The 27446-nt window shown below is 28.9% G+C and overlaps 4 protein-coding genes across 10 annotated transcripts; 3 read left to right on the top strand and 1 right to left on the bottom strand.

Moving 5' to 3' along the window:
- Positions 1 to 310: 310 nt before the first annotated feature.
- Positions 311 to 21431, bottom strand: LOC130896814 (leucine-rich melanocyte differentiation-associated protein-like). 3 transcript variants are annotated; one of them, XM_057805140.1, is made up of 5 exons: positions 21422 to 21431; positions 1563 to 1790; positions 1129 to 1268; positions 557 to 777; positions 311 to 440 (listed from the first exon to the last, which is right to left on the bottom strand). In XM_057805140.1, exons 2-5 carry the CDS (start codon positions 1761 to 1763, stop codon positions 361 to 363), a joined length of 642 nt encoding a protein of 213 aa, XP_057661123.1. In that variant the 5' UTR covers positions 1764 to 1790; positions 21422 to 21431; the 3' UTR covers positions 311 to 360. The 3 variants fall into 3 exon arrangements, with proteins under 3 accessions (XP_057661123.1, XP_057661122.1, XP_057661121.1); XM_057805139.1 differs by lacking the exon at positions 21422 to 21431 and adding an exon at positions 8445 to 8583; XM_057805138.1 differs by lacking the exon at positions 21422 to 21431 and adding an exon at positions 1986 to 2175.
- Positions 1966 to 7964, top strand: LOC130896812 (SH3 domain-containing kinase-binding protein 1-like). Of its 2 annotated transcripts, XM_057805132.1 has the most exons (7): positions 1966 to 2090; positions 3345 to 3385; positions 3446 to 3717; positions 3769 to 3964; positions 4044 to 4289; positions 4468 to 4788; positions 4847 to 7964. In XM_057805132.1, the coding sequence occupies exons 2-7, from the start codon at positions 3382 to 3384 to the stop codon at positions 5440 to 5442; spliced, it is 1635 nt and encodes a 544-aa protein (XP_057661115.1). In that variant the 5' UTR covers positions 1966 to 2090; positions 3345 to 3381; the 3' UTR covers positions 5443 to 7964. The 2 variants fall into 2 exon arrangements, with proteins under 2 accessions (XP_057661115.1, XP_057661114.1); XM_057805131.1 differs by lacking the exon at positions 1966 to 2090 and having other exon boundaries at positions 3057 to 3385.
- LOC130896813 (sideroflexin-1) lies at positions 8322 to 13899 on the top strand. Of its 4 annotated transcripts, none has more exons than XM_057805134.1 (9): positions 8322 to 8403; positions 9599 to 9757; positions 10758 to 10936; positions 11455 to 11727; positions 11940 to 12015; positions 12491 to 12576; positions 13320 to 13447; positions 13501 to 13685; positions 13752 to 13899. In XM_057805134.1, the coding sequence occupies exons 3-9, from the start codon at positions 10770 to 10772 to the stop codon at positions 13812 to 13814; spliced, it is 978 nt and encodes a 325-aa protein (XP_057661117.1). In that variant the 5' UTR covers positions 8322 to 8403; positions 9599 to 9757; positions 10758 to 10769; the 3' UTR covers positions 13815 to 13899. The 4 variants fall into 4 exon arrangements, with proteins under 4 accessions (XP_057661117.1, XP_057661120.1, XP_057661116.1 ...); XM_057805137.1 differs by lacking the exon at positions 8322 to 8403 and adding an exon at positions 8745 to 8880; XM_057805133.1 differs by lacking the exon at positions 8322 to 8403 and adding an exon at positions 9329 to 9492.
- On the top strand, positions 15930 to 25557 carry LOC130896811 (cAMP-dependent protein kinase catalytic subunit-like). Its single transcript, XM_057805130.1, has 8 exons — positions 15930 to 18370; positions 20334 to 20512; positions 22216 to 22389; positions 22828 to 22982; positions 23975 to 24113; positions 24169 to 24357; positions 25041 to 25181; positions 25310 to 25557. The coding sequence occupies exons 1-8, from the start codon at positions 16183 to 16185 to the stop codon at positions 25457 to 25459; spliced, it is 3315 nt and encodes a 1104-aa protein (XP_057661113.1). The 5' UTR covers positions 15930 to 16182; the 3' UTR covers positions 25460 to 25557.
- The last annotated feature ends 1889 nt before the right edge of the window (positions 25558 to 27446 follow it).

Here is a 27446-nt window from a genome sequence, read left to right as displayed (position 1 = left end):
GAATTTTGTTCATTTGTCTATAAAAAATTAAATGTTTAGGGCGTTTTTTTTATTGAAATTAATATCCTTTATTAAAAAAATGAATTAGTTTTAATGTAAATAACATAATGCTTGTCTCTCAAATCAATATGGCGGCTGATTGTGACGTCATTCCGAAATAACCTTAAGCAAGTTATCATTAGATACAAATGTCAATAGAACTAAGAACAAAAAGAAGGATATTAAAAAATTTTGGGGATGTAAAATTTTATGCTACTTTAATTGTTTTAAATATCGAGGCTATTAAGAGACTATTTCTAAATAATACACATTTATATGAGATATTTTTTATTACAAAATACTAAAATATAATAAAAAAATTCATAAATCTTTATTTGAAATAAATCGATTTCCTTCCGAATGTTTTCCACTGTAACGATATTGACATTTTCCATATGCACCTAAAAATGTCCTAATAAAATAAATTGTAATGATCCAATTTTTTTTCTTCGTTCTGATAATTCAGAATTGAATTATTTAAATATAAACTAGAAATAAATAATTTTTTATTTTTTACCCTTATAGTCGTCTGGATTTCTAAGAGTTCTCGGAAGTGGATTAAATGCATTCGTCGTACTATTATAGCACAATTCATTCACATCTATAAACGGTATTGATACACATGGTCTTATAACGTTCATAAATTTTCCCCGACGTTTCGCCTCGCATTTTTCCAATTTTCCAACTTTCCTCGAATCCAAAAATTTCAAATTCGGAAGATGATATAGTACGTAACACCTATATAGTAAAATAATATAATATCCACGGTAAGAAAAAACAAAAATTCAAGATTCTAAAAACCTTTGAGATGACATGAATCAATAAGTCGTGTGACTAACTAAGAAAAACACATTTTTTTGCAAAAAATCTGATTTATTTCGTGTAAACATGGCTGAACACTGCTCTGAATCATCGACGCGTTTGTTTTTTGAAAGTTCATAAACGTCATATGGATTTGACAATAACAGCGCCATCTGTGTGTCAGTGACCCGACTTATTGAGAGTGTAATATCTTTTTTTTAGGTTAGAATTATTAAAATTGAACTCGAATTTTGATCATATGAAGAAAATAACTCTACAATGATATACCTGTATCTTTGATAATCTTTTTCATCGTTTTCATTTCCGGATAGTTCGTTAGTACATGCCTTATTACCAATCAAACTGAGAAACGTTAGCTTCGGTAAATTTGTATTTATTTTAGAAAGTAACAAAGGAAGGTCTTCAATCTAAAAACATATCCAATTTGACTGGACTAATACGTATATTATTATTCAAAATGAAAATACGTTATAGTTAACATACAAATAAAAACTTGTGGGAAAATAATTAGAGGTCAATGGACGTAAACGCGAAAGAATCATATCTGAGGTCAAGAATAATCTGCTATAAACAGTTTTGTTAATATATAAACACCTAAAATGTATTTATGTGTAAATGAATACAAAGTAAATATAAATAATTGGAAAAACTACGTTCGAGTATTGTCCTACAATCTGTCAAAAATATATTGAAGAACGTACCTTATTTTTATTTAAAGATAAAGTATGCAATTCCGGTAAATAAGGAATCACAATTTGATCAGTTAGTTGATTATTATCAAGTATCAATTCCTTTAGATTCCTAAATTCCTCAATTCCTCGTATACTAACTAATTCGTTATAACTTAAATCTAAACTTTCTACTTTTGATCCATAAATATTAGCCAATGACAGCGGAATCATTTCACAGTTTTGTCCATTATAACACAACTAAAAACAAATAAAAAATCATAATATACGATAGAAATTTTTTAAATCTAAAAATAACGCCGCCTATGTGTTAGGTTTAAAAAAAAATAACAACATGCTTATGTATTTTCAATTGACTTGTTCACGCAGAGATTGTTGTTTAGTTGAAAATGTTTGGAAATCCTAAATAAAAAACTTTATTTTATAAAAACTTACTCTATTATCAACAAAAGTAACAGCACTCGGTAACATAATAAAGTCATTGTTATTGTTCATTTTAAACGTAATTAATATAATGAACTGACACTACTGGATAACTGGGTATGTATATGCTCAAGTTGATGTAATTTAAAACCTTGTAAGTTTTCACATTCTTGAATAGCACACAACCATAGTTGATATTCTCAATAAATGAACGCATTTAATTGCTTTAGAATCGATAGTAGATTAAAAATTTAATATTATTTACAAGAATATTGATAATTTTGAATAAGTAATTAAAAGATAAGTATAGTGACAGTGTTTCCTTAAATAAGTTGATAAACAATTGTGAAGCTAGTAGACAGAACCGTCTTTAACCTTCAAACCCAATAAATCGATAGTTTATTTATGGTATTGCTGTGTTGTCTTATCGTCTAAAAAGTCTGTAAATGTGGAGATTTTTATTACGTTTCGAGAAATAATTGGTTTGAACTATACGTTATTAATGGAAAATATTTACAACTTTTGGTGGGATTTGCGTTATATACGCGACAATAATGTATATTTTGTATATTGTTCGACTTCATTTATTAATATTGATATTAAAAATGGAGAGAGCAAGATATTGGATCTTGAGAAACGGAGCCTAAACACAAAGATTTTATTTTATTTGTGTATAGGGAATTGATTGTTTCGAGCGCTTTTTTTAATTGAAATGAGTAACTTTGAACAAAAAAAATTAAAATAAAACATTACTGCTCATAATTTAAATGTAAATAAGGCAATATTTGTCCCCCAAGACAAGATGGCGGTTGATTGTGACGTCATTCCGATATGACCTATTGATTGATACAAGTATGCAAATTGTCAAGGTCAAGTCATATTTTAATTAAGACCGAAATAGATCGAAGCGTTAATTTATTAATTTATCAAAAAATATATATAAAAAGGTTTAAAAAATAAAAGATTTATAATATATCTCGGTATATTATGAGTGAATTTGACAGTTGAAGACGTTGAGCGATCTGATTGGTCAACTAGGTTTGTAGACGCGTGTTGACATTAGAACTGAACGATCAAACATATATTTTCGTTTGTGTGCCGTACACCGAATTCAATAAATATATTCCGTTATGTGCTACGAAAAACGAACAGAGCTGAGTAGTCATCCAATTTTTGTAAATAAATGAAAATAGGACAGAGGACAGTTAGGAAATTTGTACACATTGGAGAAACAAATAACACAGCGTACTTAATAATCTTTAAAATGTAGTTTGATAAGTGATTGATAAATCGACCGATAATATTTTATTGTGTTTATTATTAGATTAAATAAGTTAATCTAACTGGGCTTGGCTGTAATTCTCTTTTTAGTGAAAAAATAAATTATGAGAATATTAGCAAGAAGAAAATGAGTACGTATTAATTTAATTATATTTATATATCAAATTAGTTCGAAAATAAATAAATTTCAGATGAGGTAATAGTAGAATATGATTATATTGCTAAAGAATCCGACGAGCTGACAATAAAAAAAGGTGACATCATTAAAGATGTAATAAAGAAAACAGGTGGATGGTGGGAAGGTGTGTTAAATAATAAAAAAGGCATGTTTCCCGATAATTTTGTACGATCTTTGGATAAGGATTCCGTCGTATTAAGAAATAGTAAAGATGTTTCGAGAATAAGGCAATGTAGAGTCGTGTTTTCTTATAATCAAGATCACGAAGATGAATTAAACTTGAAGGTAAGTTCATGTTTTATATCTCAATATATATTTACTTGAAAGTATATATAGGTTGGCGATATTATCGATATAATTGGAGAAGAAGAAGAAGGTTGGTGGAGAGGTGTCTTGAATGGAAAACAAGGAGTCTTCCCATCAAATTTTGTGAAAGAAATTCCTTTCCAGCCTAATCCTTCGAATAGAGTATCGTCAGTAAATATAGGAAATGAGAGTGAGACTAAACCACCTAAACTGCCTTCTAAACCAAGTAAGTATTGTCTATATAGGATATTTATGGAAAATTTAAAGTACTGGACAGTGTAATACACAAAATTTGAACGTTTCAGCAAAACTATTATGCGAAGCCACTTATCCTTACAAAGCTCAAAACGAAGACGAATTATCTTTCAAAGAAGGTGATGTTATAACAATAGTAAACAAAGAAAGCCAAGATCCAGGTTGGTGGCAAGGAGAATTGAACGGAAAAATTGGATTTTTTCCCGATAATTTCGTCGTACTTATCTCCAATAACGATAGTAAAAATAACAGTAAAGAAGAAAGGAAATCTGTAACTAAAGCATTCGCAGAAACAGGTAAAACACAATTTAATTCATATTAAATCTGATAACTCAAACTTACTATATATATATTTGTTAAGGGAGATGTTTGGGGAAAAATCTACCTAAATAATTGTTAAAAGTGTTAAATTACTCGAAATAAGTTGAGAAAAAGTGAGTTGAATGGTTAGGCCAATAATAAATTAATTTTTAGGTGCCATAAAATCAGTTTCGGTAGCTTCCCAAAGAAAATCGTTAGAACAAAAAACCGAAAAGAAAGATACTGATGGTAGTACACTAAATAAAACTCCCCCAATTCCAAGTAAAAAACCAACGGTGTCAATTAAAAAATCTCCTTCCGGTTCGGGTGCTGGTATACTTTCCGAAATCAAAAAGAAAATTGTAGATGCGGTGGATGGTACAACAGGAAGTAAAATTATACAAAAAGAACAATCGGATTATGAAAACGCTTTTGATCAAGTAGAAAGAAGATCTCTTTTATCTGATGTTAGAGCAACAAGAGTCAAAGCACCTGGTTAGTTTAAATATCATTAAAAACCTTTTAGAGGGGTATTTTAAAATGATTATTTTAGGTCGTCGTCCCCCAACTACCGCTGCTTATAAAGACGATCAACCTACTATATCAAACGGTAATGCAGAAACTGAAATACAAGAGCATATTGGAGATTCTGAAGTTAAACCTCGTTTACGTGAATGGGAGAAACATAAAGCCCCTTGGTTAGAAGAAATGAAGCAAAATCAAGTGAAAAGAACGATGACTTGTATAGAAACCGAGGAGGAAATTAAACAAATGGAAAAAGAGGTAAATATCTTTCAGGTGGAGCAATCGAAGCCGGTTTCACCCCCGAATACGAAATTTAAAATACCGCAAGAATCCGAGAAGCACATTCGACATTCCATATCTCACGTACCGAAGGACATTCCTGTATCAGCTAGTCAATCTGTAATTATTCCGAAGGAGGGCGCGAGTCCGAAATTGTCACCAGTTAAACTGGGAACGTCGAAGAATCCCGTTAGTCAAGTCGATATTTTGCAACGTTTGGAAATATTGGAGGAAACAGTGCAAAAACAACAGCAGCTCATAGAGGATTTACGAAACAGGTTGCAGATCGAAATAGAAATGCGAAGCTTTTTACAAGATAAACTTATGCAAAACGTACAAGTTTAATTATTATTTTTTTTAATCAAACGGTGTTTTAAAGTCTGCTATCATTTTTTTATATACAAATATTGCAAATTTGAAACAATTATTCGATGTTAATTGAAATAGGACTCAATCATTTCAATATCCTTTAATCCACATCCTGTGAAATACAATTAGGACTGTGAATATGTTTATATAATTTTGTAACTTTCTCGAAAATTAATTTTGGGTTATTTCAATTTTCCAAATGTTGTTAACTTTTTAAATCGGTTTCCGGAACCATCACCAGAGTCTTGGAAATCTCAAAGTATCTAAAAATGTGATTTTTCAATTATTCAAATTGTTTCAATTTGCTTAAAAATGAGTAGAAATACTCTAAAATTATGCTCAAATAGTTTTTCAATTAATCTATAAAAACTTATTTTAATTAATTTTTATATATATTTTTTTTTTTAAATTTTTACTCATGAATATATATTCAACTCAATAATTTTTGTTATAACATCGAATTTTATTAATTGCGGCTGTGATTTACAAATTATTTTCTCATTTTTTTGTTTTTTCTTTTATAAATTCGGTTTATTATTCATAGTTGACCGCCATTTCCAAACAAAAACGTTCTAAAAGCTTCTAAAATGTCTGGAACCCATTTCTTCCTCTATATCATGTCATTTTTCTCATTTCCTCGTAAAGTTTTTCCTTTACCCCCTTCGTTGTTAGTCTCTCTTCGATTTTTAATAATTTTTCCAGCCCTTATTATTTTTTGTACCAGTTTATTGTATTAATTCAACTTTTAGCTACTGTCACACTCACAAAATTCAAATAAAAAATCAATTAATTGATTCTGTAGTAAAAATACACCCTGTAGAATACATAAAACTGTAATTACATTCATTTAAAATGATTAATTGTACAAACTAACTATAATTTCAAATAAACTATATATCGATTATTGCCATCGATAAAAACTCGCCCTGTACAACACCTAAATTACCAATTTTTGAAAAATATTTTTTGTTTGGAGACGGTATCAAAATAAATGACATTAAATGGGTTTAATATTAAACGCAGGCTTTATTACATCTAATCTATGCTGCATTCAAACGCTTTTTCTGTTTAATTTTTTTTATTTTTAATATAGGGTACTTAAGAATATATATATAATTATATATAGTGTACAAAAAGCTAACTAAAACTTGTTTATAACTTTGCTAACGCATAATTTATTATAACAAAAGGAACTAAGCAATAATATTTTTTTATAATCAATTTTTTCTCTTAAATAATGATTTTTGTATTAAATAATTTGCCCATCAAGGAATAATCTATTCGAAGGATCTTCAAAATTGAAGGATGAAGTAAACAATTTATTTCCAGAACAAATAAATTGTTTATTTTGAAATTTATTGATTGTAGTTTGGAAAGTACCATTCAGTTTACAATCCGGATAAATTTTAATCGAATTTTTTTTTTTTTAAAATTGAGGTGGACATAAGGTGACCTCCAATTTAAGAATTGTCAAAGAAAAAATGTAAAACCATGGAGACTAAAGCAAACAATAAATAAAACAAAAATAAATGGGACGGTTTTAATAATCCAACAAGTTTCTTTAGTATCTAAATATGTGACATAACTTAACATAATTTTCTGATGCATTACGTGATCATTTATTTGCCATATGAGCTAGAAAAGCTGTGCCAAAACTGGTTACTGTTCTGTGGAGTCCTATAATTTGCACCAAAAGCAGTTTTTTGGGGTAATAGTATATTAAGTTTAATAGAAATATTGAAAAAAATGAAAATTATTCCTGAAATAGTACCAAAAGAAATTTTCAGTGTAAATATATTCGTAAATGGCCAAAAAAGGAGTATAAAGAAATGAAAGATAAAGCAAACATGAAATAGAAAAGAATGTTTTCCAAAAGTGAAATAATTTAATTGAAAAAGTAGAAAATTGATGCTATATACTGAACGCTACATCAGGATCTTCAAATAACGAATTGTCAAAGAAGAAATACGAAAAAATGTAGAAATATGAAGATAAAGTAGTAACAGAACACACTAAATAAAAGGAAAAAGGGGCACTTTCCAACAGTTGTCTGATTACTGGTGTAAATTGCACAAAAATGAACATAATTTGACCTACTTGTTAATTTATGAGAAAAATTGTGCTAAAACTAAACATACAAAGAACAACTTTGAATATTTCAAAAGGTAAATAATTGTTTACGGCCCTGTGGGATCCTATAATTTGCCACAAAATCATTTTTAGGTATAAATGTATTTTTTTATAAATTTTATCGTATATTATTGTTAGTTCCTTTGAATATAGGTAGCCATACTTTATACATTCTATTTTCAAATTCGTCCAATTTTATTGTTTGTAAGATTTGTTTTTGAATGTAATTTTTAAAATAATTTATTTTATACAGTTGAATTACTTATCGTATTATTAGGAGTTGCTAATTTGTTAAGAAAACTTATTTTATAAATTGGTTGTGCATTTTGATTATACTTTTTTTGAAAATAAAGATACCAGCAGCTGTATGTTCAAAATTACTTAATCCTTATACCTTTTTATCCTTTTTTACGTGATATTTCTCACGATATTTTCATTTTTTTCTCGTAAATCACAAAATTTCGGATGATTTATTTCTAGTTTTGTTATTTTTGTCCATTCGTATCTTCCACTGTCTTCTTCTTTTTTGCGTGCTAACTTCATGTACGTCAAGTCGAAACAATAATTTTCAACATGTCAAATTTCACGAAAAGTTTAATTATATTTTTTCCGAGTAAAATAAATACTAGATATATTGTATTTTTCATTAACTATTGAAATTATAATCAAAATAATTAAATAACATAAATTTGTCTATGTACAAGAGAATCTGGCAACGACGCTATGAGCACGAATGGTTATATAACAATCACACTTTAAGGTTACTTAATATCAAGCGATAGCGATTGAACTAAACAAAATGAATAGGTAAATTAAAATTATCAATTATTTCGTATATTTATACTAACCTTATTACAACATTTAAACCATCATTTATGTTATACAAATTAATGTATATTACCGCTAATTATTATAAAATGACCACGTGTAAGCGCGATGTTGTCACATATCTTCATATTTGTAAATATCTTCTGACTAACTTATCGCAAATTAATTTCATATGATATCCACAATTTTTTTATATATAAAATTATAAAAAGTATATTTCTAAAGTGAGTTTTTTTCTTCGCCTCACAAAGTCTAACGCCACCTGTTTGTGTGTAAATTTAGAATTACTGCTAGCGGAATTGCCCGCTAAAATGTTATGAAAAACGTGTAGTTTGAGGTCACAGCTGTCGAAAATAACTAACAACTCTTTACATGCTCAAGCAGTAGTGATAGTTTGAAAATACACATAATATACAAATGTCCTGCTATTTATTGTGATTTTAAATTCATTCGAAGGTAACTGAGATTTCAATGAATTTATATTATTTTCGATTTTTAAATTATTTGAAACATTTTTGGTCTTACTTTATTTAATGTCTTTAGAAAATTTTGTCAACACTAAATAACGAACAGAAATCATAAAATCGTTTGAAATATTTTAATTCCCATATAATTCTACTTTACTTTGCTTTTCTATTGATATTAAAGTAGTAGCTATAAATCTGACCACCCTGTACAAAAAGTCATTGACTTCAATCGTAAAAAGTCCAAACGAATAATTTAAGAAGAAATTGTAACTATATTAAAAATAATTTCAAAACACTGCTGTTTTTTGTTTTAATCTGTGGTTAAAGTTATAATAACAATTTAATAAATATCAAAATATGAATGATTCCATCTCTATTTTGATTGTTTTAAATAATCAACTGCATAATTCCAAAACGAAGCTGAAGAAGATTAACAGAATCAATAAATTCGCGCTTGACAACAGACATCGTTCTTTCACTATGTACAGTTTATGTAATCTCAAAATTTAATTCTATTTGAAATAACAAGTTGATCAAATAAATAAAAACTTAAACTAAATCTATTGTGAATAATGGAATTCCGATCGAAGCAAAATTATAGGTTAAGTATTTCTTTTTTTTATAACATTCCCACAGATTATCTTACAACCCAATTTCTACCAGACTTGTTTAGCACTGAATTGTCCTAAAATATTATTTATTTTCAGAGTTATGTGAATATAACTTAAAACTTTGTATAAAAACCAAGAATAATGGATATATATATCTAAAAGTATAAATGTGGTGAAATTCAAATACGTTCCAAGACAATAATAATTGGTTGTGGATTTACATCATCTGTTAATAATTTATCAACATAATAATAAGTAAGTTCAAGATAAAAACGGTTTATTATTCCAGTGGCGGGGTTAATTTAATTTTTATCATTATTTACACCATATTCGTATATTTTCCCAATTGTTTCATTAATATACGTGTACTACATCTATTGCATACTTACCATTTTTATTTATTTTGTTTTTCGTCTAATATCTAACCTTTTTATTTTGAAAATCGTCAAAACATCGAAATATAATATTGTAGGTTTATGATCTACACTCAAACGTCAAATGTCAATTATATATGGATGACGTAGTTATCTCGACTTTTGCATTTGCAATATTGTAGTAATATTTTTGAAAACAACGCATTGTACAATTTAAATAAACGCTAATGTATCTTCATCTATATAAACGACAAAAAACGAATAAAATTTCATCACCTAATTTTTTTGTACTAATAGCAAATGCGTCACTAAAAAATGACTGCTGATATTTGATTATTAAAAGCACAGGGGCGTCTCTACTTGCTTAATAATGAATTTTTTATTTCTTATAATTTGTACAACAAAAATGAGTTGGATAAAATACGCAATGAACCGCCGCTGATTATTGAAATAACCACAAGGTCACGTTTGATAAACAATTTACAAGTAAAACAAAAAATTTTAATAGGAATCAATATGTGAAGTCGTACTAATTTCCAAACAAATATTTTGTGTTGAATTACATAAGACATTAGAAATAAGAAAGTTAACGCAAGGTAAGAAATAAATAATTTTCCTATTATATTATATGTGAATATGTCAAATATGTCGCTAATATTTTTTTCATCTAGTAACTGTCATAAAATTTTTGGTAATATACGAGGGTCGCTGATTATGTATCGAATTGTCAGGTGAAATGTTATTGTTATTTTGACAGTAACCGTACTCAGAACATTTTGACAAGAAGAAAACATCTACCGATGCAATCTTTTACCTTCTACTATAACTATTTATATAATTCCATGACAAAAATCAAATATAATCGGTCCTAATGTTTTTAGAGCATTGGTGCAATGGGATTAAACGATGAAAAAAATAGAATAAATATTGATGAACCTAGATACGACCAAAATACATATATAGGAAGAGCCAAACATTTCTTTATCACTACAAATCCTCTAAATGTATTCGCATCCAATAAAAAACTAGAAGAAGCCAAATGTATAGTTGAGAAATACAGGTAAATTCTTCAATTTCTGTATATATATTCTAAAATAAATAATAAAACGAATTTATAATCAAAAATTAATAAAAAAATTGATCTGATATATTTATTTCCAATAATGTCCGAAGAAAAGTGGAACTTGGCAACATAGCGTATCGGTAAATTTATTGAACTTGTGACAGTTGAATCAATCACATACGTACATATCTTGTAAGTAACGACATACGTCACTTTAAATTCTTTCTCATGATATTATAATGTGAAAAAGAGATAGCGACAATTTACATTTATTAAACTCTATTCATAAGACGTAATTTCGATTCATTTTTTAAAGAAATCTATTGAATTATTTTAAAATCGTTTCCATATTTGTATTAAGATTTATAAAAACGTAATTACAAGGTTATTTTACTGTAAGAGCTTCATGTTAATATCGAATAAGATCGTTTACAAAATCAACTGTTTTTTTGTTTTTATTTTCTTGTTCTTCAATTCCACCAAGGTAGCATTGATTTATTAATATAATTATTCAGGCGTAAAGAGCCGCTACCGGATGATTTAACAGAAGATAAATTATGGAGAGCGAAAAATTTATACGATTCAGCTTTTCATCCAGATACGGGTGAAAAAATGTTCGTTTTGGGTAGGATGTCGGCGCAGGTACCTTCCAACATGGTAATCACGGGAGGTATGATTACTTTTTATAGGAGCACACCTGCCGTAGTATTTTGGCAATGGCTGAATCAATCTTTTAATGCATTAGTCAATTATAGCAATCGAAGTGGAGACATCGTACAAACTGATCAGTAAGTTTGACATTTCCACTAATCGACTAGATTTTCAACACACTTTGATTATAAAAATAACCCCCTGTATATAAATACCATATACTTTTTTTAAACTCATCCAAATTAAATACTTTTTTTGTTCTCTTTACCGTTTTACAAAAGATTACGAAATAATTTTCGCAATTTGAATTTTTGGTGGAATGAACTTGAAAAGTAACCATTTTTTGTAGACAACTATTAACCTCATATTTATGCGCTACGGGAGGTGCAGTGGGGACGGCATTGGGTTTAAATAGTTTAACAAAGGTGAGTTTATTTCAATGGATTAATTCGTAAACAATGAATAATTAATAAAAAATACAAACTGGAACAATCATTTTTATTTAAAAAAAAAACATGAATAATGAAAGGTGACAGCTTGAAACACATGCAACACGCTCTAATTGACGTAACTGTTTACAAAACGTACCTACTTGATATATATATATATATATATATACAACCAATCATACGTTAACATTAACGTAATAACTCGGAAGATATGCAACACATTTTACATTCTAATTGACGTAATAACTTGTAAGATATGCAACCCATTACTTTTCCGTATGACGACATATCCGCTTTAGACCACGCCCCCTTTTTATTTAATTGTTACATAGAGAATTATCATTTTTTTAAATCTTTTCGAATGTATTTTGTTAAAGAACGTACTAAATTTATGTTTTTTCCAAAAAATAATAATGGCTTGCTTATTCTTTTTGTATTAATAATATTTTAGTCAATGCCGTCTATAATAGGACGAATGGTTCCATTTGCGGCTGTAGCAGCTGCGAACTGCATTAATATTCCTATGATGAGAGCACAGTAAGTATTTTTGTGCGCATGTGTAAAATTCCTATATTTTGTGAATGACACTATACGTCGTAGGCGGAAACAGATGTTATTTGGAGTCCATTCCCGATTTCCGTTAACTGTAAACGTTTCCATTGTTTTCCGATTTTCCTTTATTTTCTATCAGTTACCAGTGTTGCCGTACTGTTTACATTATACCCAAATGCATTGCAATATTTTGATAAAATTCTAATTATCAAAAAATAAGAACTGATATATAGTTGATTTTGGTTACGAGACATAATAATATTAATCTTGTATAAAGTTTACACAACATTGATATCAGTGTTGCCAATAATACGAATTTTATTAGTAGATCTAGATCGTCTATTTACGGAAATTATCGGTTTATTATTCACAATGATATATTTAAATTTTTGTATTGTATTATAAATTACATTAATATTAAAGTAAGTAAAAAATTCATGCATTAATTCCAGAAAGATTCACAGATCTATGGAAATTCTGAAATATCATATGGCAACACTGGACGAAAAATATACGTCTGTTCCCCGTGAAAGTTACAACGAGATTGAATAAGAAGTCGACACAGTATGTAAATAAACGGAAACGATTTATAACGCTTGCGTATTATACACACGTTTGATTTAATGGTGGTTCGTTGTGAATGTTATATAAAATTCGAAACAGAAATTTCAATTTTTTCACTCAATTGTTGATATAATTATAATTTGATAATTAAACGTTTATTCAAGGGAACTTAAACAAGGAACCCCAGTGTACGATGAACAAAATAACAAATTAGGGTATTCTAGGGCAGCAGCTACGAGTGGTATAGCTCAAGTAGTATTTAGTCGAATTTGCATGGCGTTACCGGGGATGGGTAAGTTTAGAAAAGTTTATAAACCGCGAAAATAATATTTTATTTATTTACAGTGTTCACTCCAATAGTTATGAACTCTCTAGAACGAAAAGGATTTCTTCGACGATATCCTTGGATGAATTTACCGATTTCCGTTGGATTTTTAGGTCTTTGTTTGACTTTTGCGACCCCATTAGCCTGCGCATTTTTCAAACAGAAGGCTTCGATTGCATTTACGAGTTTGGAGACTGAATTACAGGTGGGTTAAAATTGGCAACACTGGTGCCTCTGCCATTATGGTTTAAATGTGTGAATTTATTTTCAGGAAGAGATTAAATCGAAATATAAAGATGTTCCCACTTACGTGTTCTACAATAAAGGATTGTAATTTGATGACAATAAATAAAATCTTGAATTACAATTTATTTTATTGAAAGATATGCTAGAAAATTATAGATGTCTTTGAAAAGTTATCCAATCGTTTTACTTCACCTAATTCCTAATATATTAATAATAGTAATAGTCCAGTCAAAGTTGGGTTCAACTACAAATTGAATGCGTATTTTTTTTTAAATGAAAAATAGGTTAAATGTTTCGACTGTCTTCTTCTATTATCCAATTGTCAAAGTAAAATTCATAAACATTGGCTCCGATATAGTCGAGTAAAAGTTGGATTGACTTATAAATTAAATAAATTTCCGTTCAAAGAAGAAATAGGTGAAATATGGAATTTTGGCAACGTAAATAATCGTATTCCGTAAAAGTAAAACTCAAAAATATTGGCTCAACTGATGCTCGTTTAGTGGAATTGATATCGTCCAGTCAAAATTGGGTTAAAGTATCCGTTCACAAAATAAGAAATAGGTTAAATAATAAAATTCAAGAGAAATTCAAATTTCTCTACACGAAAACTCATATTCCAAAAAAATTATTATTTTTGAATCAACCAAGTCGAATTTATTACAAAAATACTTTTTCCATACTAAAATTTGTAAATCGAAATTACTTACCATGATATTAATATCCTAAAATAATAAAGTACCACTTACTACTTTATTAAATACCTAGTTACAACGTAAATATAATATTTAATGAATTATTTTAAAAGTGAAACTCAATTTGACTACTATAACTTGAATTCGCCTACAAATCGAGAGCGAACGTTTTTAAGACGCTTAGTAACGGACAGACGAATTTTAAATTTGTACTAATCGTCTGAATGAGTCATAGTCTGTAAGAAAACCGAAAATGAAATAACAGCTTTATCATCAGACAATAAATTTGATTTAAAAATAATTTTAACTGTTATTTATAGTTCAATGTTTATTTTTTAATCTGTCAATGAATTTTATCAATTATTTCCTTTTACAAAGATTCGCGTAGACCTGTTGGTGGTGGGAGTGATAAAAAAGTTGGCTGTGAATACTTTAAATAAAACAAAAAATTACACACATAAACGATGTGGCAACGTGCTCGCTGTATATAGAGATGGATAGGTGAAAGAAAAAATTATTTATATTTTCAATTGTTAAGTAGGTAATTTGGTAATTTAGATAAAGATCATTTACTTTTGACATTTCTTGTGTCTATTACGGGAAATTACAATTTTAACGTTGGCAGCCGTTTTTTAACGGTTTTCTGTGTTGTAAAATTTATTCTTCTCGAAATTAGGCAATTGTATCACATATTTGTTTCGTGTTTAACATTTCTTATTTGTTTTTAATTTTACTACAATATATTTTTATGCTAACAGAAAATAATTACAACGCGGCAACGATGTAAAACATATAATGTCTGTAGACTCGGATGATTTCTACTTTATCGACTTAGAGCGCGAAGAACGAATTTAAAGTAACACATATTTAGATATTTTTATAATACGTTACTATTATTTCTATTTAGAGAAACCTGAATTATATATTTATGTATGAGTAGTTATATATATTTTTTATTCTTTTATTTATGGTTCGTTCAGACAATAACTCAGAAGAGAAAATATGTTTATAGAACTACTATTGAAAAATAAAATAATAAAACTGTTAAATTTGCACACGACCTTATTTTTATTAGTCTTAGATGTAATTACAAACTTACTCATTGATATCAATCGGAGCTCAAAGCAAAGAGCCATTAGCTCTAAATATTTATTTTTATTTTATTTCCAATACGTTTAAAGAAACCACGTCATGTGTTGAAATAATGTTCATTGTATTAAAAGAAAAAAGAAAAATCTGACAACAATGTATCGGCCATATTACCATAGTCTTATAAACTAAATTTATAACAGTCATTTACAAGATAATAATGGCGTTTTACATTTAAAATCTCATCTGTATAATATAATAAATTCGAGTTAAATATCATTTGCCTACTAAGAGGTCAATATCAAGCTAATTACTGGCATATTAAAATATATTTGTTAGTTATAAATATACCGTGCACAAAAATGTATTAATACACAGGTGTTTTTGGCACCATATGCTCGAACTAGCCTGCGTCATTAGGAACGAGATAAAAATAGTAAATTTTATGAAGTTCCACACGAATTGTTAGTTTTTCTTTGGAGTTATTCCGGTAAATATAAGTCATAATTTCTCACAATACGCGAAAGTGATGTTCGTTGATTTTAAATTTATTTTACAATATATAAAATAAACCATTTAAAAATTTAACCATTGATATTATACCGTCGAAAATAAACGATATCTTTGACATTTAAACAATCACGTGCAACAGTTATATTGTTTATAAAAAAAATGCCTAATTATTCCGAACTGTACAGTTTGCCAAGTGTTAGTGCTTTGAGTTTACCTCATTACGGCAGCGGAACGTTAAGTTATTTAAATTATTCAAAACCTATAACTCGATATCCGGGTGTTTATAAACCGCACCTTTCGACAATATCCGAAATTAATTCTACCTACAGAAGATTGAATACACCGAAATTGACATTTCCCGCCGATATTTCTTCGCGCCATAACATCAAACCGATCAAGGTCATTAACACCGCCGATATAGACGTATCGGTGAATAAATATAAGAAATACGAGAAAAAATCTCGTTTGAAAAACGTCGAAACGAAAAATCCGGAACTAGAACAAAAAGAATCGACGCCGAAACCGGCGATTAGAAGAGATAGAGCTACAGTTAGGATAAAAACAGTTCACACAGATACTGTGAAACAGGAAATCGGCGCGTTTAAAACTTGGCGGGATAATTTCGAACCCAACGAATTAGTGGACGAAGTTAAAACGAGAAAAAAAACCAAAGGGGAAATACTGAAAGAGAAATTTTTGATTCGCAGCAGAAGCAAGGAAAATGTACCTTTAGAAATTGAGGTTAGTAAGAAAAATCCGATAAAAAAAACGTCCAGTTTTCGGGATATATGTACAGCTATAACGTCGGAAAATATTACGGACGATCTTAATCCTGGTCAACCGGTCGAGGTGCAGAGAAGACAAAGTAAACAGCTGACTAGTGAAAATTTATTGAAAGATATTAGGAGGGTTTCGATTGAATTTACCGATGAGGATTTTAGTTTATTGAATAAAATTTTATCGACTCGAGAAGAAGATGACATACCAGAAGGATCGTTTAAAACAAACAATTTAATAAATGATGATAATAATATCGATATAATTGAAGAAGCAGATGATAATATTGAAGTTAATGATGAAACTGAGGTTTGTTTAAATAAATTAGTTACAGGTAATGATAATAATATTTTTAATGAAAATAAAAATAGTAAATTATCTAGTAAAACAACTGTTGTTGATGATAATAATATTATAATTGATATAACGAGTGGTAGCACTCGGAAAAATAATAAATTATTTAAAAGTAGATCAGAAGATTCTGTTCCAAAAGTTAAATTAAGTAAAAAGAATAAATTTAAAGAAATATCTTCGTTAAAATGTGTACCTAACCTCAATAAGGAATCGAAGAAGGATAATTTTAAGGATAAAATTGATATTTCGAAACCACTTCCATCCGAAGACGTTATAAATCATACAGAAAAAGAATTAATGGCCGAAAATAAACACTCCGTAGAAAAAAACGATAAAATTAATGTTTTAAAATCAAAAATAGATATTACTAATGTAGAAATACAAGAAATCAAATTTAAATCGAAACCGATAATAACGTCTAGTGTGGAAGACATAAAAACACCCAAAAAAACTTTAATCGCCATAGTAGACAATGTAGAGGTACAAAAAACGCCGGCTAAGATCGAAAAGAAACTCAAATTCAACGTAACGGTCGATATCGACGAAAACAACAAAAAAATAAAAAAGAATGAGAATTTACAAAGAGCCAGCGTTAAAAAAGGTAAATTAATTCATCCTGTAACAAAAAAATATCTAGAAAACGTTTTTATACAAAAAATAGATAATAAACAAACGTGTAAAAATATGAAAGAATTAAAACCAGTAGTAGAAACAAAATCTATACCTGAATATAGTAAAAACGAACAAATAGACATTGAAAAAGCTAAAACAAACAAAAACAATGAAGAAAATACTAAAAAATCTATTAAAATAACATCTAAACGTTCCCTATTAAATAAATCAGTTAAAGAAGATCCCGATTTGATGGTGTTCGTTCCGCCGCCCGAAGAAGAACGACAACCGGAAACTACCGAAGAAAAGAAAGACGTCTTTGTACCTCTTCAGTCGAATCGATTGACGCAGTGGATGCATCCGTGGGTGAAACCTGAGCAATTCGATGAATGTCCCGTTGAAATTTTCGCCAGACCGAAAGTTATTCGCGGTAGGCATTATCCTAGACCGCGTAAACGAAATAGCAATGGAGTTTCACAAATACCGGTAAATTCCATCGATAGTAATTCGAGTGATAGTGATGATAGTTCGACTGAAGATACGAGCGCTAGTCTACGATCGAATGATTCGGGTTTTGGTTCGACTGTTCCGGAAAAAATTAACGGTAAGTAAGACTTGTTTCAAGCATGAATTTCGAAAAAGAAAAATGTACTTTCATAGTTGAAACTACCGATAACCTTTTGAAAAATTAATCAAACAAATTCTATAACTGTTTCCATGAAAATCTTTCAAATTTACATTAATAAATTTATAAAATAATAGTAGTAAACTTGGCAACGCCGCTGGATATTAAGAAGAGAATCGATTGAACATCGACTTTGAACGAGAAAGTAGTAAAACATCGTCAAAACGATCTTTTACGGTTATGCACGATTCTAAATTTCTTTGGTTGCTTTTATAATCTATTATTATACGCGAAAGAGTAATAAAACTTATAAATGAGAGAGATGGTAAAAAATATTGATTTGTTGGAATAAATTAGACATGAAATGGAATAAATATTAATTTTATTTGTTATTTTTTACGTAAACTAATAAGGTAAAAGGCAAAAACTTTTGACCGGGAGTGTATATCAACAATGAAAAATATTAATTAACATGTTCTTTTATCAATAAATGTTACGTTAAATAAATAGTTCTGGTGTCATAGTAGTAAAGTTTTGTTTACAAATTTCTCATTTTTTTTCACACCGGCTGGTTTATATCAACAGAACATAAGTTATTTTAGTGAATTGTTTTGTATATACGTGAAATAGTTACGCGTTGAATGATTTCGGGTAATTAGTTAAACGATAAGCAATTTACGCTGTCAGACATTTATTCACGACATTTAAAATAGCTATTTGACTCATTTTATACATTTCTGTTTTCATTATCAGACAGTTTTTTATTGTAATACCTTTTTCCGTGTTTAGAACAAATATTACATTGACTTTTATTTAATATATTATATTAACTAAATAAATGGTTTGTTGTTTATTATGTCAATTTGTTACATGACAGTTTTACTGACATTTAGTAACCTCTGGCGCATAGTGATAACATCGCGCATGACATAAGAACGACCATTAACCCAGTGTTGCCAGGACCGATATATTTTCTATAATATGAAAGATTTTTAATTTATTTTTTTATACTATAAGATTTAAGTTTTTTAAAGGAAATACAAGTTTTTTGATCCGAAATTGAATATTTGCCAAATATTCTAATATTTTTATAAACACAAAATATATGTTGTACAACTAAACGCGTCTTTACCACTCAGATAATGGAAAGTCTGGCAACACTGCTGTAACCAACGTTTTCTCGTGTTGTATTTTGGACACAGATATAAACATATTTGTTTTTCGATTATAATCATAAAAAAGTTGAAAAAACATTATACAATTTAATTGTTAGATTAAACAGCTGTTAAAAACTGCATTCGTAAAAGAAATAACAGTTATTTATATTTGTATAATGCAATAAATAGTCAATCACATAAACTTGCCAAAATCCCACTCAGACGTGTATCCAACATTGCACCTGCATTTATTTGAAATATCATCAAAAACATATTTTATTATATCAATATGTTTTTCAAAAGATTTATGCCATATTTAATTTTAGTATATTATTTATTAGTTCAAATAAACAGACGAAAGTGTCAATACTGTCATATACGTTTGACGTTCGAAATGACCAAAAATTTGTTTGAAAATAGAAGATTACCACATGCGAAAAGATTTCTCGTTTTATTTTTTCAAAATTTGATTCTTGAAATTAATTTCACGCCTTAAAAAAATTTATTAAGAAACTTGTTAATTCGTGATAAACTCGGCAACGCTGTAACCTATTGTATGAATAATAACGGTTAATGTAGAAATGGCAGGATTCAACATTGTTTCAACTTATTTTCTTAACCTTAAAAAATATATATTGGTGGAGGCAAGTAATCAATTTTTTTTATTTGACAGATGACCGCGTTTCGAAAGAATATTGACGTAATTGGGCCACAAAGCTTAAAATACTATCTAATGATTAATTGGTATTTTAGTCATTTGGTGAAATAACGTTTTCAATTTATAGTTCTGCAACCGGAAACCATAACCGACAAACTTGACACTTCTGATAATCAATCAAATATATTTGTACCACCAGTCGATGGGAAAATCATCCCCCCAGCAACAACTTTACCCAGATTTAAGAAGTATTGCGTGGAGGATTTTGATTTTCTCAAAGTTATCGGAAAGGGTAGTTTTGGCAAAGTAAGTACCTCAATATTCATAAGTTATACTACAAATAATTTTGAGATGATATTGATTCATATTAAAGATTTTCCTTCATATTAGCTAATATCATATTAAAAAATAATTATGATTCACATTTGTATGGAAGTTTGGGGGAGATTATGCAAAAATAACACAAAAACTCCGAATAAAAGTTTTCGATATCTCGAATCGTTATCGAGATATCGATTCTTGAAGTCACAAACAAACATTAGTTATAGATTTACTTTATAGAACACATGGCGTTTAATACTTCTACTAGAATAAAGATTTTATCGATTAAATTCAACACGAGTCTTGAAATGTAACGTACAAAAGATTTTTTTATTTAATTTGCACTTGTCTGTTGTTTAGTACCGTTTATGAAATAAGAAAAGTACGCTTCACAGGCGAAGCCACGGTGGGGATAGGTTAGGTTATGTTTTTTCAACTTCAAGTATCAAGATTTATTTTGGTACTCGTACTTTAATTGTAATTTACATCTTCTACATACGTTTAAGAATTATAAATAAAAAAACGAGTAGTGCTAGTAGTCACGAGTAAATTAACTAAACGTTAATCATTCCTGTTTATATTTTGTCGGGCGGTACTCCAAATTAAACCACCTACGCGGCTTTCTCTACGATTCGAAACCGTCTGAATTATATATAACACAAATGAACATTTTGTTTCTCGTTAAATTTATTATGTTACCAACTTTATTATTTTACTAGCTAAATTAACTGTTTTTTTAAATATTATTTTGAATAAGCTCAGTGCAAGCACATCCGCTATGTTGAAATGGCGTCAACATGAATTTCCGGTACTTTTTATAAATATGGCTGGTCAATAAGCATTTTCATCTCTAATATTGGTACAGTTAAATGAAACATCACACAAATTACTTACAGTTTTTTTCTTTGATCATTGAAGTATAAGAAATATTCTTTTGGAGAACTGTTTAGACCAAAACGAGGTTTTTGTTTTATATAAAAATTTGCTTCTAATGTCAAAGTGGGAATTTAAAACAAGCGGAAACAATAAATACGGGAGCCATGAATCTTATACACTTGTTACTCGAAAATAACCCTTACGGCAGCGAGACAAAAATACGTAAATTGAATCACCGACCGGCAAACGTCAACGCAAGCAAAACTCGACCTAAAGACATGTCCGAATTTAATCTATTTTATTTGCCCTAAGTTAGGCGCCAGTAGAAGCGTTAATTATTATTATTATATTAACCGAAAAATTTTTTCACTGTTAATTTCTTTATAAACATATTCATTATTGATACATTTGTAAATAAAGTGACCGAAAAATATGACGAAAGTTGGGGCATGCGCAAAAAAAGTTTCAACTATTAGAAGGGCTGTTGAAATTATCACTCAAACCCGTAAAAGAAAAATTTATTTTTATTATCGTTACTTGAAAAACATGAACTTCACACGTCTTTATATATTTAAATAATCTTTCAGTTGGATTATTGGCACTGATCTTGACTTTTCATCTGTAGATGCTTGAAAATAGAAAAATAAACAATGTTTGTAAACATAACCTTTCGTTTTAAGGTGTCAAGTAATGATTATCTTCTTGTTTGAAAATGGCCTCTACCTAACATTATAACGCCACTCAAGTTTTAGTTACTTTTTTATAAAATATATATTTTTGTACCCCAACATATGTTTTTACATATATTTCAGGTATTGTTATCAAAATTGAAAGGAACAGATTATTACTATGCAGTGAAATGTCTTAAAAAAGATGTTATTATAGAAGATGACGATGTTGAATGTACGCTTATCGAACGCAAAGTTCTAGCATTAGGAACGAAACATCCGTTTTTATGTCATTTACTATGTACACTGCAAACGGAAGTAAGTAATGTTTTCATTTGTTATTTTTAGAAAAAATTCCATCACGTGACTAATATGTCAGCAAGAATAATATGAATATGAACTCAGTAGAAATAATCGTTATGACTAATGTTCCAAAGGACGATCTTTTACGAATTAGTAAATAAAAAAGAAATTTACTTTTTTTAATTGTTTGTTTTTATTTATATTATTATTAACGTTGACTTATTTAGTGAAAGTTTTTATAAAAATATCGATATACTGGGTGAATAAGTAACAATTTTGTGTATTGTTATATTTGATTTTTCGTGTTAGAAGAAGATAATACAGCTTCCATTCGAATCTAATTTGTGTCTCGCTAAATTATCGACATATTTACACTTAAACGTCACTTGGTGCATTAATATTGGGTGCGTTCTTTTTTGTACTGTACTAATTTAACGTCGTTGTTAATTCTAGTCACATTTATTTTTTGTTATGGAATATTTGAATGGTGGAGATTTGATGTTCCATATAACGACACGGGGTAGTTTCCCCGAAGACGAAGCTCGTTTTTATTCCGCAGAAATAATATCTGGTTTACAATTTCTTCATAGTAAAGGGATAATATACAGGTGAATATCATTTATTTTCCACATTTGCAGATATTTCAACGGAAAATTATATTTGAGTGACTATTGATGAGTTTAATGACACTATTTAGTGTACACCGTTATTTATATTAGAAAACACGAACGCGTTGCCGAAGAAACTAATCTTCAATACCGAACGCATCGAATCAGCTGTAACAACAAACATAACAGCGTTGCCAGTTGACGAATAATCACCATTTCATCTAAAATTATAAACATTAAATATTGGTATTATTTATTTTAGTACTACTTTACCAACAAACCCTCTTTTGGGACGATTTTTATAATAATTTTTATGAAAATCTGTTCATTTCGACACACCATATGCCATAATTTCATGACAGACACTTGACAACGCTGTAACTCATGCGAATTTCAAAATGGAGGCCCCAGCTTATTCTCCCCTCCATATTTTTGCAAAGAAGCGGCTGAACAGTTTAGTAGTATACGTACAAGGTTGCCTATTTTCCCGTATCGCTCAGTTTGAACTTTATATAGTTTTTATATAAATCTTTTTTTTAAAATATCGCATTAATAGGTTATGGAAATTATAATTAGAATTTTTTTTGCGGAAATTATATTTAATTTACATTTGAGGAAGAAAATATTTTTCTATAAATAAAATATCTAGTGACTTACTACTGAGAAGGTCTATGACCTTTTTAGACAATAATATAAAGTAACCCCATTAAAGTTTACTGTTTTATATCGAATGTTCCGATTTCATTGTACGTAACCCCATTAAATTTGACTCTTTTATAGTGAATGTCCCAATTTCTTTCTACACGTAACCTTATGAAAGTTGACTGTATTATATCGAATGTCCTGATTTAATTCTACACGTAATCACATCAAAGTTGATTGTTCTATACCGAATGTCTCGATTCCCTTCTTCACGTAACCCCATTAAAGTTGACTGTTTTATACAGAATGTCCTGTTTTCGTTCTACACGTAACCCCATTAAATTTTGCAGGGATTTGAAATTAGATAATGTTTTATTGGATTTTGATGGTCACGCTCGTTTAGCTGACTTCGGTATGTGTCAATTACAAATATTTTTAGACAGAATGGCGGAATCGTTTTGTGGTACACCAGACTACATGGCACCCGAGGTAAGATTATTCGGCCAAATTATTGTCGAATTTACAAAGAAATTTATATATTTAGATAATCAAAGGTCAGCATTATAACCAAGCGGTGGATTGGTGGTCGTTCGGTGTGCTTTTGTATGAATTATTCCTAGGTCAATCACCTTTCAGTGGTTGTGACGAAGATGAACTATTTTGGTCCATCTGTAATGAAAAACCAGTTTTTCCTAAACACCTTTCTACTTACGCCATTGATTTATTAACATTGGTAAGTAAATTGCAAATTGACGAAAATATAAAATAATTTGAATTTATATACTATGAAATTTACCGATTTTCGAAATATTCGATGTCTACCACCATTTAAAAGACGAAAATACGCATTTTAAAATTGTTTATTTGAATATTGAGTGATTTTAAAACTATAAATCAACAGCTGATATAAAAATATCAATACAACCGGTGTTGCCAGACAGAATTGAATTCACTTGATCCATTCTACTGTTCAGAAATTCCTAAATTTTGTACTTGATTTCCACGTGCTAGGAAAACGAATACCAATTATTCATTTTCATAAATATTTATTTGTAGATGTTTTGTATAATGATTATTTTCTTTTTATTAAAAGTATTTTCAAATATTAATACGTTCCATAAACTTATAATTTTTCATCACAACAATAAAATCTCAATTTCAATGAATTTCTTAAAGTCTGGCAACACTGAACGAAAGAAAAGTTTCGCATTGGAACAGTCCAAGTGTTCGAAGGTATGGTCGGGTAGTTCTGAATGTCTGAATTCCGACGTTGTCACGTTGTGTCTAAAATCTTTAGGTGCTGGATCACAAGAAATAGCTTTTGGAGGATTCTAATCGTAATTAAATTGACGATATAGAACGTTTATTTTTTGAAATCGAACTAAAAGTAGGTGATTCTAATACCATGTTTTATAGTTGATGGAAAAAGATCATACAAAACGGTTGGGTACTAGATTTTCACCACATGGTTCAATACGAGATCACGATTTTTATAAAAAATTAGATTGGCAAGCTTTAGAAGCTCGACAAATAGAGCCTCCTTTTAAACCAAACGTGGTAAGTTCTAATAAAAAAATAATTACTCCTAACTTCTATGTCTACCAACAGTGTTGCCATCTCATTTAATCATCTCAATCAATCTCGTGGCACGATTTGTACTTTATCGACGACGATTTTATTTTTAGTGTCATCCACTTGATACGCAGTATTTCGATACAAATTTCACAAAGGAGACTGTCAAATTGTCCCCAACAGAAGTTCAAAAATTACAGAGTATAGATCAATCTCAATTCCAAGGATTTAGCTATACCAACCCTAATGCGACCGATAGATAAAATTATATTGTAGTTAGATAAGTTAATTAATTGATATACTGTGAATTTTAATTTGGAATTATTTTTTCAGAAGGAAAACATTAAATATTTAAACCGAGTTTTATTTAACAAAAATTATTCAAACCCAATTTCTTTTAACCTCCTCGGATAACGTACAAAAAAATTCACCTTATATAATAGTTTCAACATCCAACCGGAAACATATACTATTCAAATCCCCCTCGTAATTGCAGTGCGACTAAAATCGTTAGTTGACTATAGATTTTTTTATACATTCATTTTTAAGAAAATGGCGGGTAAACACGTCATAAAAAAATTTATTAATATTAAAAATATTCACCCTCGATCAAAATTTCTTAGCTTCTTGTGTTTGTATTTTATAATTTTGATACAAATTTCATAAATGGTTTTTAAATTATAAAACTTGGCATCGCTGTATTTTATAAACATGAATTTCTCTATGTAGATAGTAATGGCAGGAATTACTCAACCAACTGTCTACAAATGAATTTAACAATTTTCTATGTTGCCATGTCTTATTGGGCAATTTTTCTACAAAAGTTTCGCATTGGAACAGTCCAGGTGTGGAGGTAAGGTCCAATAGTCCAAAATGGTTTATACCAACGTAAATTTTATAACAGTAAAAACAATTTTTATTAATTATTTTCATTATCACCTGAAATAAATGTATATTTGACGAGAATAAATATTTAAAAATATTTCTTTGACACCACTGTAACTTACAATAAATACGACAGTTTTTTATCAAGATAGTAATGGCGGTAATCACAACATTTACTCCCAATCATTCACAAATAAATGTAAAAATTAGCTATGTTGCCATATCTCATTCTAATTCAAAGGTGATTGGTAATATTTCAAACCAATTTTTTTGTTGTATATTAAATTTATAATAAATATACGATTTGCCTTCAAAATCATTGAAATTTCGATAAAAATCTCAATCCTGCAGCAGTAAAAATTCCAGTACTAAATCCTTTATACGTTGAAAAAAAAAAAATGGTTTTGGCAACGCTGAACGAGACAAGTTTCGCTTTGGATCAGTCCAATTGTTCGGAGGTAAGGTCCAGTAGTTTAAAATGATTTCATAGTTCAACGTAAATTAAAAAAAATAGGTTTCACTTTTTTTATTATAACCAATAATAAATAAAAAAAATTCTTTTACACCGCGGTGACTTATTATAAACAGGAGTTTCTTTATCAAGATGGCAGGAATTACAGTGTTCAACCAACTGTCTACATAATATAAAAGTAACAATTCGGTATGTTGCCAAATCTTTCTTATTTCAGAGATGATTGGGATTATTTTCAACGATCGTTTTCAATTTAGATTGTTCTAAAATCAATTTTTATTGTTATATGTATCAAATATATGAATAAGCTTGTTCATGAAGTATTTATGGCAAAAATAAAAACAATTTTCACTGATTCTTTCAAAAAATTTCTAAAACAAATTTTGACTACTATAAATGCATGAACAACATTTTTACTGATATAAATAATTATTACATTGACTCGCAAAAAAACCTTCAAACACAAGCGGATGAGCGACATAGCTATTAATAAAAAAACTCATATTGTAAATGAAGACAAAAACGATGTTCATGTTTCGTTTTGTCATACAAAATAATTTTTTTTAAATTATCGCAAAATCACTGAAATTCCAATACAAACCTTAATCCATCCAATTCAATAGTAAAAATTCCACAACCAAATCCTTCATATATTGAAAGAAATTTATTAATTCTGGCAACACTGAACGAAAGAAAAGTTAGCATTGGAACAGTCCAAGTTTTCGAAGGTATGGTCGGGTAGTTTTGTATGTTTAAATTAAAACGTTGTGTCTAAAATCTATTATTTTTGGACGATTTCAATAGTATTTGAATTGACGATGTAAAACTTTTATTATTTGAAATCAAACTGAATACCATGTTTTGTAGTTGATGAAAAAAGTTCAAACAAAACG

This window comes from Diorhabda carinulata, chromosome 7 (genome assembly GCF_026250575.1).
Source record: "Diorhabda carinulata isolate Delta chromosome 7, icDioCari1.1, whole genome shotgun sequence".
Classification (NCBI taxonomy): Eukaryota; Metazoa; Arthropoda; class Insecta; order Coleoptera; family Chrysomelidae; genus Diorhabda; species Diorhabda carinulata.
The sequence above is the reverse complement of the archived record's forward strand: the minus strand, read 5'-3'. Positions and strand labels throughout refer to the sequence as shown.

Excerpts from the sequence above, each read along its gene's own strand:
- LOC130896813 (XM_057805134.1), top strand. The coding sequence starts at position 10,770 with ATGGGATTAAACGATGAAAAAAATAGAATAAATATTGATGAACCTAGA. Across the intron at positions 11,728-11,939 it reads GACATCGTACAAACTGATCA|ACAACTATTAACCTCATATT; the intron begins GTAAGTTTGACA and ends CATTTTTTGTAG. Across the intron at positions 13,448-13,500 it reads CATGGCGTTACCGGGGATGG|TGTTCACTCCAATAGTTATG; the intron begins GTAAGTTTAGAA and ends ATTTATTTACAG.
- LOC130896814 (XM_057805138.1), bottom strand. The coding sequence starts at position 2,045 with ATGAACAATAACAATGACTTTATTATGTTACCGAGTGCTGTTACTTTT. Across the intron at positions 1,269-1,562 it reads TATCTTTAAATAAAAATAAG|ATTGAAGACCTTCCTTTGTT; the intron begins GTACGTTCTTCA and ends ATATGTTTTTAG. Across the intron at positions 441-556 it reads AAATCCAGACGACTATAAGG|GTGCATATGGAAAATGTCAA; the intron begins GTAAAAAATAAA and ends GGACATTTTTAG.
- LOC130896811 (XM_057805130.1), top strand. The coding sequence starts at position 16,183 with ATGCCTAATTATTCCGAACTGTACAGTTTGCCAAGTGTTAGTGCTTTG. Across the intron at positions 20,513-22,215 it reads GAAAGGGTAGTTTTGGCAAA|GTATTGTTATCAAAATTGAA; the intron begins GTAAGTACCTCA and ends CATATATTTCAG. Across the intron at positions 22,983-23,974 it reads AGTAAAGGGATAATATACAG|GGATTTGAAATTAGATAATG; the intron begins GTGAATATCATT and ends TAAATTTTGCAG.
- LOC130896812 (XM_057805132.1), top strand. Across the intron at positions 3,718-3,768 it reads AAGATGAATTAAACTTGAAG|GTTGGCGATATTATCGATAT; the intron begins GTAAGTTCATGT and ends AAGTATATATAG. Across the intron at positions 3,965-4,043 it reads TAAACTGCCTTCTAAACCAA|CAAAACTATTATGCGAAGCC; the intron begins GTAAGTATTGTC and ends TGAACGTTTCAG.